The 19695-nt window shown below is 57.4% G+C and overlaps 1 protein-coding gene across 10 annotated transcripts in view; it reads right to left on the bottom strand.

Annotated features, from left to right (window-relative positions):
- Window positions 1–19695, bottom strand: part of CHD6 (chromodomain helicase DNA binding protein 6) — a 95899-nt gene that overhangs the window by 5032 nt on the left and 71172 nt on the right. For 3 of the 10 annotated variants that reach the window (XM_072879578.1, XM_072879576.1, XM_072879574.1), the window contains 15 exons: window positions 16936–17095; window positions 16421–16510; window positions 15305–15408; window positions 14476–14605; window positions 14124–14184; window positions 13330–13387; window positions 12414–12633; window positions 10111–10319; window positions 7374–8939; window positions 6620–6768; window positions 6126–6332; window positions 4964–5410; window positions 4080–4271; window positions 2158–2277; window positions 1000–1104 (listed from right to left, as the gene is read on the bottom strand). In XM_072879578.1, coding sequence (XP_072735679.1) covers window positions 1000–1104; window positions 2158–2277; window positions 4080–4271; window positions 4964–5410; window positions 6126–6332; window positions 6620–6768; window positions 7374–8939; window positions 10111–10319; window positions 12414–12633; window positions 13330–13387; window positions 14124–14184; window positions 14476–14605; window positions 15305–15408; window positions 16421–16510; window positions 16936–17095 — 3818 coding nt within the window. The remainder of the gene's footprint in view (window positions 1–999; window positions 1105–2157; window positions 2278–4079; window positions 4272–4963; window positions 5411–6125; window positions 6333–6619; window positions 6769–7373; window positions 8940–10110; window positions 10320–12413; window positions 12634–13329; window positions 13388–14123; window positions 14185–14475; window positions 14606–15304; window positions 15409–16420; window positions 16511–16935; window positions 17096–19695) is intronic. The other 7 variants (XM_072879579.1, XM_072879584.1, XM_072879577.1 and 4 more) reach the window with 6 other exon arrangements.

Genomic DNA, 19695 nt, shown 5'->3' on the forward strand with positions numbered 1-19695 from the left:
CCGCCGAACCAGGGCGCAGGAGGGGGTGCCTGGGGCAGCGGCCAGGCACACAGCTATTCCTACGGGCAAAGAGACCCTCCCCTGCAAACGAAGGTAAGGAAGAGCTGCCAGCCCGCACGGGTGCTGGCCGCCCAGACGGGGCGCTGATGCCAGCCTGGACGTGGAGCTGTTTCCTGGGGAGTGGGACAGACCATGCCAAGTCTCCAGCGCTAATTACAAGCAAATTTGAGAGCAGTACAAACTCCAGCCACCTGCAAGGGCGTCACACAAACCACTGCAGCCACGAAAACAGGGAGCAGGTGAGAGGGACCATAGGGAGAAGTCTGGATAAAGCCAGCCCGCAGGGCGGAGAAGGGCGATCTGGCAGTGCCTGTGTGCCGGAGGGGAGAGCGCTCCTCCTCTGCAGGCTCTGCCACGCACCGGGGCAGGGACTGGCACGAGGGACAGGGTGAATGAACGCGGCGAGGCTTGGCTCTGCCCTGCCCCTCTCCCTGCCAGTGTCTGAGCCTTCAGGCCTGGTGACCTGCGGGGCCTTTAGCGGGCCCAGGGCTGCACAGGCAGAGTTTGCAGGAGCTGATGAAAAGCCTCGGCTGAGGGTATTTTTGAAAATTTGACCCGCGAGAATGTGTTTTGTGCACTCCCTGCTGTCCAGCACCCAAGGTGGATTACTGCTCCTAGGGTGTTTCTCTTGCCCCTGCTATTTCTAAGCATCCCGAGGCTTTCTGGACAGTCACACTGAGCTGCTGAGCCCTGCTCCCAGGGCGCTGACCCCCTTCTTTCCTTCCCCTGGCCGTGCTGAGGAGCTGTGGCACGCACCCAACCTCCCTCTCTGCCACACGAGTGCTCCCAGTGCTGCCAGCCCTGCAGCTATTCCCTCCCATGTGTGCAGCTGAGGTCCTGCCTCGCAGCTCCCGGATCCTCACTGGAGAAAGGTTGTGGGGATGGGGAGGGGAAAGAAAAGATGACATGATACAGATTTCTCCAAAAGCTCTAACTTACTGAAAGCTTAACAATGTCAGCCCAGTCAGCTGCAACAGCATACTCCAAGTTTGCATCAAGCCACCTTGGCAATTCCTTCAATGCTGGTGCTGTGGCTCCCCCTAACTATAAAACACAGCAGAAGGATGACCTCTATTGCAGAAAGAGTTATGTCAAATAATACAAGAAATACGATTACACTTCCCCTAGCTCCTTGCTTTGGGCTGCAATTTGGCTGGGGCAGAGACTCTTCCCTTGCTACACATCTTTGCAGGACTCGGTATGCGCCTGCTGCCTCCAGACACACAGTTCAGGGAGAAAAGGCAAGTTCAGCCGCTGTGGCCCGTCCCATCGCTCTCCCCATGAACAAGCGATAGGGATAGAGCTTCTATAAAAGCCATGCTCAGAACCGGACAAACCCACCAATTATCCAGGTCTCCAACGGCCATCATGGGTGTAACAGAGGGAAACACAGATGTGGCTGAAACAGCCTCTTTCTGCCTCACTCTTTAGTTTTGGTTTTAGATGTGATTAATGTCACATCACCTTCTGACCTAGTGCAGTCCTGGGTGTGTTTAAGAACTGAATCTGGGTGGAAAGTATCCCTGAACGTCCCTTCTCATTCAGAGCGGTGAACATCAGTGCACTGGAGATTAAACTGCAGACAATCTCCATGCTCCTTGCTCAGTAAGCAAGAAGAAGCCCTTCAAACCCTCCACTTCCCGCACGCCCAGCACTTGGATGGGTATTGGTATGCTCTGCCTGCACCTCGTAGGGAGGAACAAACCAAAGATGTTTGCATGGCAATATTACAATTTGTGGCATATTGCAGTGAATTCAAGGGGAACAATCAAATCCGGAATGGGAAGTACCAGCCAGGGCTGTGCTGATGGTGGCTTTAAAGCCAAAGCCTGAATCCCTTTGCCATTGTGGGGTCTGTGTACCGCGGCAAGGGTGAACACTCAGACATTCCTTACTTCACACAGAAAGTCACTTATTTCGCAGGTCTGTATCCCCTCGGGCACACACGTGTCACAGGATAGTGTAGATCAGTGACGTGTTCCAGACTTTTGTCCCATCCACAGGCTTCTCTGGATTAAATCTCCCCCCATGTGAGCTTGGGGTCTGCTAAGCATTTCAAGACACCAAGGGCAGAGCACAGAACAGGCCTTCGCTTACCCGCCGTCCGGTACCCTTATGTACCACAGGCACCCGCTCCTCTCCCGTGAGTGAGTTAATGTCCAATTTGCTGGGGTCCTTGCAGCGTTGCCTCCTCTGCTTGGGCTTGTCTGAAAAATTCTGGAGCGCAAACAAGACAATGTTAATGAGACTAGATGGCTTAATGAGCCTGGACGGCTACAAGCCCTGCAGGAGAGTGGCACAGATAAGCTCCCAAGGGACAGAGGGTCCTTGCAGACTTGGGTGGGAGCAGCATGAGCGGCACAAGCTGGTCTCTGCCACAGGGCCAGGTCTCAAATGAGCACAGTTGATTTTTGTACGTATAAAGGGTTTTTCAGTGTACCCCACTCAGACTGCTCCAGCCCTTTCTAATTCCCCTCCAATCCTAAAACTGCAACCTGCTGCCAATTTGTATATGTGCATCTGTAAACGGGGCGCTGGGAAAGAAAGAGACAACAGGTCTGTGTGTGCCATCTTGTGTCAGTCTGATACAGCTACCCGCTTCTCGCCAGCTCATCTGTGCTTTGTTTCACTCCTATTTCAGCTGTTCCCACCGCAGAGCTGCTGCACCATGTTTCTTTGGGATCAGAGCCCTTCAGGACCACAACCTACAGATTTACAGCCGTGTTGTTGCACACCCACTGTGTGCACCGAGTCCCGGTGTCAATGTGCCTGCAGGGATGTACCATGACAATGAACCACTGCGGGCTCTGATTCCTGAGAGTCAAAGACCCCGAGCTTGGTCTGTCCTTCAACAAGCTGAGCTGCTGCAGTACCCCAGAGCAGCTTTCAACCCATCCTACCTGGAGAGGGGACACCCGCCCTGACAGGGGAGATCCTGCAGGGCTGGCCCAGGGCACTGGGGGCTTGCTAGGAGCAAGAGGTTCACCAGCGACATGGCCAGACTGGGTGAGCTCCAGTAAGCCCCCACGAAAGGCAAGAGCGATGGAAAGGAGTGGGAAGGCACCTCCACGCCTGCTCCACCATCTGACTGCTTCTTGCAGTGCTCCTGGGAGTCTGGCCTTGGGCACAGAGCTGCATTTACCTCTGGACTTTGAAAAGCAAGGGCCATCCTGCCTGAGCAAATGCTGGGCTCCTCATCTCTCATCTCTAATGAGCTCCAACACACTAACGGCTTGCCTGTACTCTACGCTCCAGGGAATTCCTGCCTCAGGCACACAATCCTCCAGGACCAAGATGCACAGTCTTTTATGTATTACCACCACCACATTTCTTCCTACTCTTTTACAGCCTGTGCTCTGCCTACCACATGGTCTAACAGGCTAAATAAGCTGCAACCTGGAGCAAACCAGCCTGTGAAACTAAGAAGTGGATGCTTATGAGACGGCAAGAAGAATCAGACAGACTTTGCACCCCACTCTCTGCCACTCTGCCTTCTGACAGTGCCCGCAGCCATGCACCCGCAGCCTTTGCAGCCCGCAACACAGCCACTGCAGTCCAGTTTTTAAAGTGAGGAGGTTTCCTCTTGTCTGGGAACCTTATTTAATACAACAGCACTGCCTAAAATGACCCCAGGTGAAAGGGAGCAACACAGAAAGACCTTGAGCATCCCAAATCCCTTTTCCCATTTCTCTCCCCAACCCTGGCACTTCTGGAAGACATTGGACTAATTGTGCATTGGGCAGATGGATGCACTGGAGCTGCAGAACAGACCTTTGGGCAGGAGGACGCAGCGCAGCAAGTGCCTTTCGCTGCTGTACAGGGAACCATGCCCACCTCCCAGACATGTGATGAACCTCCCAAACAGCCCTGATGAACACCACAAGCCATGGTACAGGGAAAAAGGCTGCATTTTGAGACACTTCGTGGAAGCCCTGAACTCAACAGCAACCGAAAACCTAACACAAATGGCAACACACAAGGCGGACACACACACACGTGCCACCGAAGGCCACCCTTACTGTGCCAAAGCCGGGAACATCGAGTGTGTAGTCGGACTGCTGACGGAGCCAGTCGAGGAGACTCTTATTCGGGACAGCCTTCTCTGCTTGGCTGCCTGCAGCTGGGACTGGCTGTGGAGTTGAGGTAGCAGCAACCGGCCCATCGGGGAGGGGACTGTTCTGGGGGGGCTGCGGCTGGTCTTCCTGAACATCCTGACGTGGAGGGAGGAGCAGGGAGAGCCCATCAGCAGCACGTGGTGATGCATGCGCACCCAGGTAAGCAGAGCTCCCAAAACAGGTCATCTTCTCCCATCACACAGATTAATACACATATTCCCAGTGCCTGTTCCTTAAACCACCCCCCACCACTGCATTACAATTCCACTCAGTCCCCAGAACTGGTGGCATGGAGGGCAGAGAGAGCTGGGAGATGCTTCTGAACTCACCTGAAAACACCCTAATCACCAGGAGGACCAACTTCCCCCCAGATCACTCCTAAAAGTGGTCTAGAGGGACTGGTCTTGCTCCCAGAGCCCCAGTCTTCTTTGAGTGGGTCCCAGGGTAGAAGGAGAAAGGGTGCAGCAGGCTCTTGGCTACAGCTCCAAAGCAGTCAAGGACCTTTCCTCATGTTCTCTAACCCTAGACACCCCCTGAGGTGGGACAGCTGCTTTCGATAACACTTAGCAGGACTCAAACACTCCAGGCAGAGTGCTGCAAACCAGAGGGAAAACTTCCCTTCCTCCCTGGAGTAGTATCTACTCCTGCCTGCTCCAGCACAAGCCGAGCTGTCTTGGAGGAGGTCGCACATTGTCATGGGCAGCAGAGCTTGTAGGGGAGAGCTGGACCATGAGGCAAATTGTGCTGACTCCATCGGGGCCATGTGAAAGGGGGGAGCATCAACCCACCTGCAGCCTGGTTGGAAGAGGCCTCTCCTTCAAGAAGATGAGGTCCATCCCTTCTACATTTTTCCTCCTGCCCCGTCTCCTCCTCATGGCAGCATCGTCTCTTCGGAGGCTGCCGTTTACAATTTGTCCTGTGACAGGATGGATTAACCCTGCCTGGAGGATGCCAGACAAGTCCATGCCCAGGGAGCCCTGGAGGGTGTTCACGGTCCCCAGTTTGGGCATGTTCGTGTTCAGGGGGAAAGGAGAGGAGTTCCCCGGTGATGCATCAGAGGCTCTGGACAAGTCCACCGCTGTGTCGCGCCAGCCGTTCAGCACAATGGGTGGATGAACATGGGTTGCTGCTAGCTGCTCCAAGCTCCTCTGTTTGGCATCTCTCTCCATCTCGAATTCGTAGGGCCTCCTGTGCTTCCGCTCGTCCTTTGCAAAGACAGGGGTCAGGAAACCTTTCTGTGTGTATCAAAGCCACAGAGAGGGTTACGGCTGCTCGTGCACTGCCCAGGGACCACAGCTCTTCAAACCAACACTGAGCTAACGGTCAGGCTCTTCTGCCTCTCCGCAGGAGCCCTGAAGGACACCTTTTCCCTGGGCATATCACACCTCTCTTTCCCTGTGTGCGGATGGTACAGGAGCACCCTCACACACACTTCGATCTCCCAAGGTGCTATAACCGTGGGTGCTCCACCAGCTGCTGGGCAGCTGGGCTGGGGTCACAGGCCAGCAGCTTCTGTCTCTGTGCTGTGTCCCACAGCAAGAGGGGATGAGAGAGAGCTGGTGCCTGATGGGGCAGTGCCCTCTCCTGCACCCTTTCCTTTGGGACACCAGGGCAGTGCCCCCTTTTCCCCCTGACCACGCTGGGGTGAAAGCAGCGCTGACTCCAGCGCTGACTCTGGGAGCACCTCTACAGCCACAGGAGCTGCGGAGCTGCTGCAGAACAGCTGCCTTCCCAGGAGGGGAGCAGGGCTGGCGGAGGGCTGAGAGCACGGGGAGGTCACCAGGAGCCCTCAGTGGAGGGGACCAAGTAGCTTAAGCCATGTGTTATACACCACAAGTGGCACCAAGAGGCAGTGAAAACCCAGGCCCCACTTGGGAAACTCCTGAGCACTTCTGGGCAATGCTCCACCCCAGAGTCGCAAGCCTGTCCCTGCCCGAGGGCCCCCCTCACCTTTTGTACCTGTGAGATTAACACTCCGTTACTGAAGCTGGGATCAGGCGCTTCTGACTCGGCAAAGCTGTTCCTGCTGCCGGCATTGCTGGCTACCACTGGAGCCGTCAGCAGGCTTTGCGTCTCAAACTGCTGGCTGGAGGAAGGCCACTTGCCCTTCAGGATGGCATGGCAGATGTTGTCAATGCGGTTGATGATCACACGGTCCTGCAAACAGAATTGGACGGTGGTAGGCTGGGACTCGAATGACTGACTCATGTATGTCATCTCAGGATTAAAGACAAACCCAGCCCCGGCGACCTCAGCTTGGCAGGGAACTGCTTTGGGGCAGGCGTATCCACGGCACGGGTGCTTGGGAAGAGCACTCCAGTTAGAGCATCCGTGGGGAGCCATGTACAGAGGACCAGGAGGCAGAGCTGGGGCTGCATGAGCCACTGCTGGTCAGGACTACGCAGTAACACTTGCAATACAAACAGTGTTAATTTTAAACTCACCTTAGGCCACTCAGAGAAGGAGTAAAGCGTCTTCTCCTGCAGCAGCTGGGCTATGGTTGGTGCCCGGGTATCCTGAAGGTCATCGATCTCCCCAGGCAGGACAGAAGCAGAACTCTTGCTCTCTTCCTCCAAGTACTTCTCTGGACCATCTGAGAAAGCGACAGAGAACAGAGCCCATCACCACCCTGCCTCTCTCGCCGTCTCGAGGCAGGAGCAACTCCTCACACCTTCCCACCCCAGCGCCCAGCTGGCTTCACGAGGGTCCCATTCCCCAACCAGCCACCAACAAACGCAGCAGCCCTGGGTCACGGCAGGCAGCCCACACTGCTCAGGAAGGGCCAGCACTCCCCTGGGCTGAGCCTGGCGGGGGCTTGCATTACAGTGGCTTCCATCCCTGACCATCCCCATACCCTGGGCGGGTGAGGAGGAGGGCACATGCCTTTCCAGAAGGAGCTGGTTGCCCAGCAGTGCTCTGTGCCAGGAAGGGAAGGGTGTCCTGCATTCCACGGGATGCTCATGGCAGAAGGGCTGCTGGGGCTCAGGGTGGGGAGTTCTGGCCAGCTCTGCTGGCAAACGCAGCCACCAACTCTTCATTCCCTAATCCCATCAGCTAGAGGGAACCCAGCTCCTGCAGAGGGGAGGCCGCTCCGAGGGCTTGGCAGCCCCAAGGCTTTGGCTCTGCAGGGAGGACAGCAGGTCCCCCCCACGCCAGCCAGACGTGACTGTCAACCAGAGGGAGCTCTCAGGACTGTACCTTGACTCTGGCTGCTGCTGGCTTTCTCCCCCTCATCTCTGTTCTCACGCTCTTCTTGCTTCACCCCCTGGGGCTCGGGGTGCAGGGCCTCTCTGCAGCCTGCCTGCCCCTCAGCCCCTCGGCCCCAGGCCTCCCCCCCGGCACAGGGGGGCTCTGCCCCTGGGGCCCCCAGCAGAGGTGCAGGCAGGCTGAAAGCCTGGCTCTGAGCCTGGCCCGGTGAGTGCTGCAGGGTGCTCTCCTCATCCAGGCCACGGTCCTCCCTGCCCTCTGGCCCAGGCTCCCCCAGCCCTTCGGGTGTCCCCAGCCCCAGGGACTCTCTCTCGCCATTCACGTCTTCTGGGGAAGTGTCCTCGGGTGTGGGGAGGCCAGAGCTCTGCTCCTCTCCCCCCAGTTCATTAGCCTCAGGGTCACAACCAGCTCTGGTCCTGGGACCACTCAAGCCTTCCACAACATCTGCTGCTGCCTCAGAGTTATCATCATCCTCTTCTTCCTCCTCATCTTCCTCGCTGTGGCTCTGACTTGGCCCTGACTTTGCTTCCATTCCTTTCTCCTGCAGCAGACTGATGAACCTTTGCTCAGGAGGAACCTTTATTTCATAGTTATGAAGACTGGGACTGTAGAGCCCCACGCTTATGACCCCTTCCATGGCACCATGCTCAGGCAGCGCTGGCGCAGGGCTGGTGAGGTCTCCCTTCTGCTGCAAGGCTTTGCAGAGCTCTGCTGGGACGCTTTGCGAAGGGTTGCTTTTGGGGGTAGAAGGTGAAGGCTCAGCTTCCTCGTTCTGACTGTCCATTTGGTCACAGCCCACCTGCAAACTCTCTAGGAAGGGAGTCTCTCTCATGGCGTCTGCATCGCAGCTGGATGGATCTTCGTCCCCCTCTAGCTTGCCCTCAGAGAGTTTAGCAACACTGCTTCCAACATCCGTGCAACTTGGGCTGTCTCGGGCAAGGGAGCTTTGCTCGCTGTTACAGGCCTTCTCATCGTACATCATGCACACCAACGAGTCCGGCAGAGAGCTCTCGTCATAGTTACTGGAAATGATGTCCCGGACTTTAGACATGAATGTTTCACAGCTTGCATCCGGTGGACTGCCCCCAGCCTGGGACATAGTGTTGTCTACGGTGTCTAGCTTGATCTGACTCTCGACTTCATTCTCCAGGGATTCGCAAGTCCGGTCCACCTGGCTGTACAGAGGGGAACTGTAGAGTTTGGAGTTAGTCTGGTAAAGGCAGCACAGGGTTTCTGGGCCTGGGAGCCCCGTTCTTTTATGCTGGGCATAGTTCCTGTAAGCATCTAAAAAAGACAGCTGGGGGTCATTCATGATGTAGTAGTCAGTGCGATTCAGGCCATGCTTGGCGGTGCCAATCAGTAGGTCCCGATCATGTTTGCCACACTCCCACCACACCGGCAGGTAGAGGCTCGGCCGGCACAGCTTGAGCCGCTCGTGGAGCTGCGGACACTTGAGCACCTGCTCGCGCACCTTTCGCAGAAGCTCGATACGGTAGAGGGTTCTGGCAGCACGTTCCTCCGTAATGGGCTCCACGTAGATGTCAGGGTCTGGGGGACCTACAGCAGGGATAGAAAAGCCAAGGCCCCATTATACAGGTTGATGAGAGTTACTCAGAGGCAGTGATGAGCAAGGTGAGTTTAACTCTCACTCAGACTGCAGGTGAGGTGGGGGGAGTGCTTGTAGCCACCATTGAGGCTTCTTTTCCCAGTCTCACCACCTTCCATTCATTTGCCATCAAATGGACACAGGGGAGTAAACTCCCTTGACTGGACCTGCAGCTGGACCAAGAGCAGCACTCGGCTGCAGAGGATTTCAGAGTCTTGTCTGAGCTCTGCTCCATCAGTGCCAGCAGCGCTGGAGGTGCCTGGACCTGCCAGCGGAGCAGCTCCCTGGGGTCTGAGCCTCTGGTAGCCCTTCAGCAGGTTCTCAGGGAAGGGAGTCCCTCAACTCGTGCAGCTATTTTGATGAGGAACACCTACCTAAGCCATTAACACACACATCCAAGGAACTGCACCTGAGACCAGACCTCCTGACAGGTCTGAGACAAAATCCTTTCTGCTGCTGTTAGAAGCAAATCACTTTGTGCTTAAATAGCCCCCAAGCAGCTTTTCATCTGCCATGTCCTGCATGCTGCCAATGCACTCGGGCTCTGCAGGGCACTCTGAGAAAAGAGATGCCCTGTGTGTTGGCCAGGCTTCCCAAGCCTCCTGCAGTGGGTTCAGACTCCCTTTACCCTGTAGCAGAGCTCTCTAGTCAGCTACGCCACAGCATGGGCACTGTGCAGACTCTGTCCAGTGCCAGCAGAGAGATGCTTGGAAAGAAAGCAGCAATACAGATCGCCCAAACAATCCCCAGCTCCAGTGTGGAGGAGATGTGATCTGCTGCTTCTCTGCTTTTCCTCCCTCACATCTAGAGGTTGCTGTCTTGGATGAAATTGGTTGTGATTTCATGGGAGAGCTCTGTAAGACCTGTGAGAGCAGGGGCTGGAGCCCACAGGGCTGCCCTACCTTCCCATTGCGCTGGGGAGGCGGTACATGGTGGTGACAAGGCAGCCAGAAATGCACGTAGCTTCTGCAAGCCCACAGCCTGCCTGGCATCTCACTGCCTCCAACTGTCCCTGAAACTCCTCCCTTGCTCTCCTGCTCCACGAGAGCAGTGGGACCATTTCTGACCTATGGCTACATGACCTACTGTTACTCCCCCACAGGCCATGCAATTTCCACTCACCATCCTCCTTCCACAGTGGGAGACCACAGACATTCTTGCACATGGCCACAAAGCTGTAGAAGTACTTCTCCAGGCTCTCATCTGTCTTCTTCTCCAGTCGAGAGATGGCTCGGAACTGGGCCCAGTCAAAGATCTTTTTCTCCTGGTCATAGATAACCCCAAAGGAGGAGACAGTGCGGTAGAAATCAGTCTGCTCCCTCCTGGTCCACCTGTGGGGCAGGGAGGAGACATGAACACCACTGAGACATGTTCTGGTCCCAGCATGGGCAAGGCACCAGGCAGAGAGGCTCAGAGAGGACTATCTAGTTACTGCCCACCAGTTCTGGGGGAGCTGCCAGGAGAAGCACACTGGGGAGAACACCACAACCTGAGATCCTCTGCCTTATGGCACATAGTGAGGAGGAGCGAAGGCCACAGGCCCTCTGGCTGTCAGCTCACTGCTGAAAAAACACTCTCGGCTGTTTGAAAAAACACTAAGTGCACAGCCCCTGGCTGTGCTGCCGATGGGGCGCAGGCTCCAGCAGCTTCTGTGGAGGCACAAACTCGCTTCCTGCCACATCGAATTGTCTCATCACCTCCATGGAAAGGCCAGCTCTCTGCACCAGGAATTAGGAAGGAAGGTCCTGCAGATACAGCTCTCATCCAGCCTCTTCCAGAGGGAAACTGGGACTGGGGTTCGTTGCCGTAAGGGTCCCAGTAACAAACATCATCCACCCTGCTCACTCCTGTGGACTCCTGGGTGCCAGGGATGGGTTGTCACCTCCTCCCCACTGAAGGTGAGCAGCCGTGGTGATGCGGGGTTTCAGTTACAGCCCTGTTAGAGCACAGCTTTCACTCTGGCTTGGACCCTCTGAGCTTTCAGCTCGTGGGGTTCACTCAAAGGAATGATCCAGCAGAGAGATGGTGAAGAGCGTCCTGGGCAAATACAGCAGAGAAACAGGCCACAGAGAACAGACCAGGGTGCAAACTGCAGGGCAAGCGCAGGAGCAGGTCATGGCAGAGAAAGGTGAGTGCTGTGGCCTGAAGAAAGCTCAAAGTCAAATCTCAGCTCCTCTGAATTGCAGCTCTGAGCCAGCACCAGCAAGCAGCTGGGACACGTCAAGGGAGAGCAGACAGGGTGTCTGCACCCACAGCACTCCCCAGCTGACCAAAATACACCTAGACCAGCACTTCCACCCCTGCTCCCAGGGGTTGTCAGCCAGTGATATTTCATTCCAAAAAGGAGAATAACAAGAAGAAAGTTAATAAAAAAATCAATGATCCAAATCAAGGAGCCCAATGGGGAGTTTGTTGAAAGGCCTCAAATTAAAGGCTGGTGGGAAAGTGCCTAGGACACTCCTGTAAGGTGACCCCCCCAAAAAAAAAGCCCACAGAATTAAAGAGCAGGAAATACTAGACTGCTGTGGTGTCCACAGCACAAGCACTGATGCCCCCACCTTGAAGAGGGGACGGTACAACTAGAAGAGGTCCAAAGGAAGGGGAGAGAGAAAGTCAGTGGGCTGGAGCAGCTTCCATACAAGGAGGCTGTGAACAGAGAGCACAGGGCAACACAGATACCAAGAGGTTACGTGGATTCCTGCAACAGGGACAGGTTCACAGGAGACAAAGCCATCAAGGACTGTTGACCACAGAGAGCCCCTGCAGTTCAGGAAGTCCCAGGGCTGCACACTGGGGACTGGCAGCGAAGGAGGCAGCATGACCCTGCCGCACACCCTCCCTGGTTTCTGCAGAAAGCCGCTCAGAGTGCCAGGATGGTCCCACCATTCTTCCACTTACTGGGACGCAAACAAAATGGGAGCACACTGCAACCAGGATATGCGACCATTGGGCTCCCGAGGCCATGAGCAGGAGGCTAATGCAGCGGCATGAGAGCCATGAGGGTCAGAAAGGCTACGCACCTGGGCTGCGACAGCGCTCATCCGTCACCCCCATCCATGGTGTGTCCCAAGTGCACAACACTGCTCAGCAGCACTCACTCTGCTGGGGCTGGGGCGTGATCCCTGGCCCAGCAGACGCTGGATTTGACCCTGAAGAGCTGTCCCCTTTCTTCCTTTCACCATGTCACTAGCTGCTACCCGCAAACTACAGTGGAGGCTGCTCCTCACCCGGGCTGGCTGCCGGAGCCACAAGGCTCCCTCGCAGCTGGGAGCAGCATTCCCTGCCCAGCAAGGACGCACGCGCCTCCGTCACGCGGGCAGGTGGCTGCATGGAGAGCCGTGGTGACATTTACCTGGGTAAATCCAGGGGGGCAAAGATTTCAACTGGCCTAAATCAGCTTTGGAAAGGACCCTCTGCTGCGTTACCTTTTCTGCATTTCTTTGTTCACCGAGTCCATCTCGGAGGCTCTCCTGAACATCTCGTCCTGCAGCCAGTATCCATGGTTACCGGGCACCAGCATCTCGGCACGGGGAGGCAGCTCTTTGCGGTTGCACCGCTGGTAGACGGTGACGAGCCTCCGCAGTCTGGCTGTGAGGGCAGATGAGACAGGCCAGCAGGATCTGTCTGAGTCGGAGCCATCCTGGGCTTCAAACATCAGCAAGGACATTAGTATTTAACGCACGCTCAAAGCCACAGGTTCCCGCATCCCTCCGGCTGGCTCTGAGAGCTCCCTCCCACCTTTCCCCTCCCATGGGGGACACCAGGGATCACAGTCACGAGTGGGGGGCTGTGGTGACCATCCCTGAGCCTCCGCACCCCAAAAGCTGCTGGCTCACAGCCTCACCATGTCAGAGGTTCCTTCAGAGAGAGCCCAGAGGCAGAGATCGGGGTGGGAATGATGGCTCTGGGCCAGGCCATGCATGGGAGAGGACTGCAGCTCCCTGCTCAGCAGTGGGACCAGCCAGCCCATGGCATCTGCCAGCACTGCCCACTGCAGAGACCCTGCACGTTCATCTCATGCAGGCAACTGCATGGACAAGGGCAGGCTAATGGCTTCTAGTCACCCCTGGCTGGCTTCGGTTGGAAACACTCTTTTTCGGGACCCTGGCTGCCCTGCCACAGGGCCCATCCCTGGGTCACACGTAACTCTGCATGGGAGGGCCCTTGACAGGAGCCTGCCTAGGTTAAGCTACCTCACCCACTGACACAGAGCGGTGCATCCCCCCAGCCCAGCAGCCTGTCCCTCCCACCCAGCAGAGCCTGCCTCAGCGCTCCGGCTCCGGCTGCGCCGTGCCAGCCCCTGGGAAGCCACGCGCCATGCTGCAGGAGATACAGCCTCACCTGCCGCTGGCTCGTCCCGCTTCTCACTGGCTTCGCCCACCCCAGCAGCCACAATGTCCTGCAGAAGGAAACTATCAGAGAGGGCTCTCCAGCCCCGCACAGAACCCCCCGTACCCGCAAGCCCACCTGGCCCTGGCAGGGTACAGCGTGGCAGGACGGGCAGGGCTGCGTGTCCTGTGCCCTCGGGCTGCAGTTGCTGGCTGCCCTCAGCACGCGGGATCAGAGCAGCACAGAGAGGGGAGGTGACAGCGCAGAGGGGCAGCGCTGTCCATTTTGGGCCTGGAGGAGAGGTCCACCACAGTGACACAGGCTGTAGTGCCACCACCCAGGACAGTAGCAGTGCGACAGCCTCCACTCCTCAAATGAACCCTGCACCCTCCCGTGCTGCCTCGTTCACTGCTCTTCCTCTCCCCCTGGGCCATTTCTTTTGGGACTCCCCCGACTCCTTTGCCAGGGCCCCATGTGGCTCCTGAAGCTGAGTGCGAGAGCCAGCACCCCTGGCCGTCCCCAGCCCTCAATCCCCCTCAGCTCCCCACGAGGTGGATGCTGCCCGGGTCTGCAGGAAACACACACAGGCAACAGCAGAAGCTGTGTTCCAGCGAGCAGAGACGACGCAGACAGTATGGAACAGAGCCCGTGCACGGCACGGCAAAGCCGGCACACAGCAGGGTCACCAGCAGCGCTGGTTCCCTCGTGCCCCACAGCAGAGGTGACAGAGCCAAGCCTGCAGCAGAGGGCGGGAGGGCAGGCCTGGCAGCAGCAGACGTGCATCAATCACTGTGAATCCCACTCACCTCCTGCTTTGGCAGCCCCTCCAGCTTTTCTCCACCGCTCTCTTCCTTTTCCATGCTGCCCCTGGATAAGAGAGTGAATTAGTCCCTGGTAGCGGCAGCACAGCCCCCCTGGCTGTGCCAGTCATCAGCAGGAGGGAGGGAGCGGAGAATTGGGGCTCATGCCTTCCCTCTGCCTCGTACTGGGGAGCTGGCTCCCCCCTGCCTTCCCCCCTGCACACTGTGCTCAGATGCGCACTCTGCTTCCTTCCTCCTCCCTGCGCACAGCTCATCCCACAGCTCTGCCCCGCTGCTAATGTGGCCCCCAGGAGTGAGCCAGACAGCCCCCGAGAGCTTGGCTCCATCCCCTGCCCACCTTTCGGCAGCATCCTGGGCCCCGTCGCTGACGCCCTGCTCTGCAGAGAGCAGCTTCTCGTCCGGCATGCCCACCTTCTCCAGAAAGCACAGCGCCGGGTCCGCCCGCATGGCATTGTACCTCTCGTAACCTGCCAACCATCACGGGCCATCAAAAAGGAGAAAGACGGCACAAAGCCAGGCCTGAGCCTCGTTCAGGCGAACCTCCTGCTCTGTGGGACACAGCTCCCCATTCAGCTCTCACTCTCTGTCTGTGCTGCTGTGAGAGGAATTCTCACCCCCAGAAATTCAGAACACTTTCCCAAAAGCTGCTAATTGCTCTGCAGCCCCTGGGCAGCAGGCAAAGAGAAAGGTCAGCCTTTCCATCCCACCAGGCAGCCCTCTCTGGTAGGCAGCGCAGCACCTGGAGAGCTGTGCACAGCACCCACGGCAGGTTGCAGCTGGGAGCAAACAGCCCTGTGGCCCCTGGAAGCCACAGGGGGACTTCATGACAAGGCTGGGGATGCCAGGAGGGGCTCTGTGCCTTCCTCCTCACCCTCACGTGGCAACTGCATGCTGCTCCTGGCCAACCAGAGGAGTCTGCCACGAGACTGGGCACGGCCACCCTGGGCACCGCAGTGCGCCTGCCCCACCACCCAAACGAGCTGGCAGTGCCGCAGCTGCCAGCGCCTGGGGAGAGCTGCCTTGGCCCTGTGTGGCTATGGTGCATGGCTGTGGCTCTGCCCCCTCGCGCTGACGTGACATCCCCTCCAGGTACCGGAGCTCTGGCCAGGTGCTCCACTTGGGTCCCTCTCACGCACCGGCACCCATCAGACAAGCTGGGTACCCACCGTGCTTGAAGACGCCGATGAGCAGGGATTTATCGGCTTCGGCATTCCACCAGTCCACTGGGATCTCTACGTAGTCAATGTCTGGCAGCAGCACGTCCAGCTCCCTGTGGCAGACAAGGTATGCATGCCCCTCTCCCAGCCTCACCAGACACTGCAGTGCACTGGGCACTGCTGGGCAGGGGCGGGGGGAGACAGGAGCCATCGCTCGCTGGCTTGGGGACAGCTAACGAATGCAAGGCTGGCCTGGGGCCCTGCCATAGCCTGGCGTGCACGTCTCCCTGGGGTCAGAGAGCTGGAGCCTTGGCTCCACCGCAACCCACTGCCTTCCCCATCCTCTTTTTCCAGAGATGAGGAGGCCGCACAGCCCCTCTCCCCTCCTACCCAAGCAACACCAAAGGACTGGAGATCCTGTCTGATCTGAACAGCATCTCCTGGGGGAAACCACTTCAAACCTACCAGCCACAAAAGAATAGCACATCTGGTGGGGTGGGCTGCAACGTGCCCTCTGCACAGACTCATGCTGATGGAGCTGTGCTGGGGAAGGCAGCAGCCCCTGCTCTAGGAAATTAAGCTCAGCAAATCACACTTCTCTCTGAAGCACCGAGAGCTGAGTCTTTGCAGGAAGGTCAGGAGCTGGCAGGCTGCAGGCTCAGTGGCATTAAAAGAGCCTGTCGGCCCCCTTGTCCTCAGTGCTGGGAAGGGACTGCAGGCCACAGTGATGGAGCATGCTCTGCTCCAATGCTTAGCCCTGGGAACCGGGCACAGCCTCTGTAGGCTCCCACTTTGGATTAGAGGACAATTTGTCAGGCAGCACGTGGAGACATTTTCCTGCAGCCTGCAGGGTGTCCCCGAGTGTCCTCATCACCCCCCAGGCTGGCACTGGGGCCTCAGAGCTGCCTCAACAGGGCTGCCACGGCTGCGGTCCCTGCTCAGGCAGAGCTGCTGTCTAAGGATGAAGTTTTGCCTGAGCAAGACCTGGGGATTTGACCACAGGGTCTGACTCGCCCGGAGCCACGGTGAGCCCAGATGTGGCTGGGCTGGATGGCTGTGGCAGTGCTCAAGCGCTGCCACCACCTCCCTGAGAAGCATCGCAGGGGTTGACCGTAAGGTCCCTACCTGGCGGGGGTCCCCTCGAAGGCTTTGTCCGCGGCCTCGCCCAGCACTTCAGCCTTCAGGTAGTAGAGCATTCGCACCCGCAGCAGAACCCTGTCCCGGGGCAGCAGAGAGGAACACACGCTAGCATGCAGGTTGCCAGCCTAGGGCCTGGCCCAACAGCCCTCACCAGAGTGTTTGCAGGGGGACACTCTGAGGGTCAGCAAGGCCAGGGAAACCTGCTCGACACTGTGTTTCCCCACATGGGAGAACCCACTTTCTCAAAGCAGGACGGGCACTGGCCATGTGGTGTCACGCCACAGTGCCCAGCCCTGTGATCTGCTGGGGCCCTGCAGCTGGAGATTTGCTGCTCAGGACATGGGTCCCGTTAGCTGGAGGAGCATCCGAGAGTGGTCCAGCAGCCGGAGCATGGTGATCCTGCGTGGGCTGTGAGCCCTTCGCAGCTCCCTCCCACCCTCCCCACGCTAAAGGCCTTCAGCCCACGGTCTCCACGAGCCGGTGTGGGCTCCCACACTCACTTGTTGCAGTGCTGTTTGAGGTGCTTCTTGTAGCTGTCATCATGCAGGACGACCTCGGGGTTGCAGGTGGCGAGCCAGTCTGCATTCTTTATCTCGGGAAGCAGCATCTGGTTCTTCGTCTTCTTCCCCTTCCTGCCTCTGGGCACCGGTGCTGACAAGCCTGTAACAGCAAGTGGCAGCCAGTGAGCACCGTGGGCACTGTGGGCCAGGCCAGGCACCGCTGCGAGGCATCCGTGGCACTGTGCTGCCCAGGCAGGGCAGCAGAGCAGGGGAGCTGGAGGCTGTGCAAAGCTCCTGGCTGCAGGTTGGCGAGCCAGGGTCGGGGAAATGCATGGGGTAAATGCAGAGCTTGGGAGGCTCCGTCTCCAAGAAAAACTTGGGGATCACCACAGAAACGGAATTGCTGTGAGTTCTCAGTGCAATGCTGAGCCCTAAGGATAACACGCCCCCTTGATGTATAAAAATATCACGTAGAAGCACGGAAGGGACCTTGGTCCTGGGCATGGGTCTTAGAGCCTTACTTGGACACTACAGCCAGCTCTGAAGTTCACCCTACAGGGACAACACAGGGATTTGGGATGAGAGTTTAAACAAGAGGCTCCCAAATGATCAGAGACCAGAAGACAATCATGATGATCTGATCTGTAAGGGCTGTTTCCTATTCTGTGCAACAGGAGGGCTGTGTGGGAACCAGATCACTGCAGGGGGCATTTACACTTGGCAAAGATAACGAAGGGAAAAGGAACGCAGTCCCATCTGGCTGACAAAGATAAAATGAGATCCAGTGGCTGGAGCTGAAAATTAAACACATTTTCAACCTTGAAATAAGATGCGAGTTCACAGCAGAACATGGAGAAAACTCCTGATGGGGTCACTATTGTTTGGAGTCTTCCAAGAGGGATGAGCTGCCTCCCTGGGCAGCTGCTTCTGAGGCAGGGTCCTGCAGGTGTCCTCTCCTGCCTATGTGTGCAAAGGGGAAAGAAGTGCCTCAGCAGTCCCGTCCCACCCGTCTGGTCTTGCGACACCAGGGAATAAGAGAGAGCATCACCGTGTCCTCAACACCTGCATAAAGTTTGCAGCTCCACGACAGGACAAGGGCTCCAGCCCAGGTGGCTGCTGGAAGCCTACAGTGGGCACCAGGGCTCCTGTCCCCAGCACCAAACTGGCCGGACGAACTCTGGGCAAATGCTGCTTCCTCAGCAGCTTGGCCTCTTCCAGGATGGAAGGCAGGACAGGGCTGGATCAGAGCAGAGCTCTGAGCTGGGCTGCCCGTCTGCTGTGCTCACCCCTTGTAGTCATGCGGATATGGGATTGAGAAGGAACAGCCCCAGGATGCACGAGCAAGGGCTGGAGGTGGCTGATGCTTTCTGCACATCAGGGAGGCCCGGAGCATGTCTCGCCTGGTCAGGTCTCTGCAAACATGAGTGGCACCTCAGGCTCCTTGGCAAGCCACAGTAGCGCCCGCTGCGTGGCTGCTCCACACTGGAGGGTTCTGCTCTCCTCCAGCTCCTGAGGTTAGGCTAGATGGTTTCATTGTTCCTCTGGCCAAGACCATACCACATGGAGGTTTCACAGGTGGGAAAAGCCATTCTGAAGAGCTGACGAAGCTCCTTGTTGCTTCCCTCTGCTAAATATCCAATTTTAGTGCTGCTCTTGCACTAAAGCATTCCTGACCCTCCACTGAAAACGCGGCTTGTTCGTTACTTGGCATTATCTAAATCAAGCCCATTCATATCAGCCAATTTGTTCCTTACACTTGCTCTGCTCCCCACAGGGCTCTCAAGACCAGTCCCAGCGCTGCTCTGGGCAGGGCTGTGTGGCAAGGACAGGAGGCAGCACTGCTAGAGCAGCTCACATGGTAGGAGGTGATTGGAGTAACTTAAGGAAGCCACTGAAGGCCACGTGCTCGGACCTCACACTGTAAAGCCAGTTGGACATTTCCAGACAGAAGAAAATGGTGATGTCGGGTTCTAAGCACCAAGTAACAGGCAGCACGCTCTCAGGGCTCAGCAACAGCACCACTCCAGAACAGCTTTCCCTGTGCTCCACCACCTCGAAACAGGAGCCCCAGGTTTCAGCCTGGCTCCCTGGTGCCAAAAGCAGGCTGGAGAGTCCCAGCCTCCTTGCTACTCACCTTGTGCCACAGATCACAAGTGCACAACAAGCAGCATGCAGCCGTGGGGCTCTGGCCACCCCGAGGGAGTGCCGTGGCCTCCCCCAGCCTGCCCTCCCAGCCCAACTCACCTGTCCTGAAAGCCACTGGATGCAGGCACTGTGCTGCTAGGTCAGTGCAGAGTCCTCTGCCACAGAACGGGCAGTGACCACGTGTCCTAGGCCACAACCCTCCAGCTGATCCAAGGAGCCAGCACCAGCTCTGTCTTCACATCATTAAAGACAAAAGCCGCTGCGGCTGCATGACGCTACTTGCATGGTGGGCTCTATTTGCTGTGCTGCTCCAGCCCCAAGGGATGTCTACAGAGAGCAGACGCTGCACTGCAGGCAGGGGGGTGAATCTGCAGTGCCCCACTGCCCAGGCAGAGTCAGAGACAGCGGGAGAGCAGGGCTGGGGAAGGCTCTGGATGGCCTCTGTCTGAAGCTGAGGATACACTGGAAACCTCCACCCAACAGAATGCAGATGCAATTACAAACTGGACGTGTGGTGTGGTATGTGGACCTCACGCACACTGGAAAATAAGCGTACGAGTCCTCTGAACAGGGAGGGCACAGCCCAGCCTGAGATAAAGGGTCCTGCTAGATGGA

The sequence above is a fragment of the Ciconia boyciana genome, chromosome 14, assembly GCF_034638445.1.
Source record: "Ciconia boyciana chromosome 14, ASM3463844v1, whole genome shotgun sequence".
Taxonomy (NCBI): domain Eukaryota; kingdom Metazoa; phylum Chordata; class Aves; order Ciconiiformes; family Ciconiidae; genus Ciconia; species Ciconia boyciana.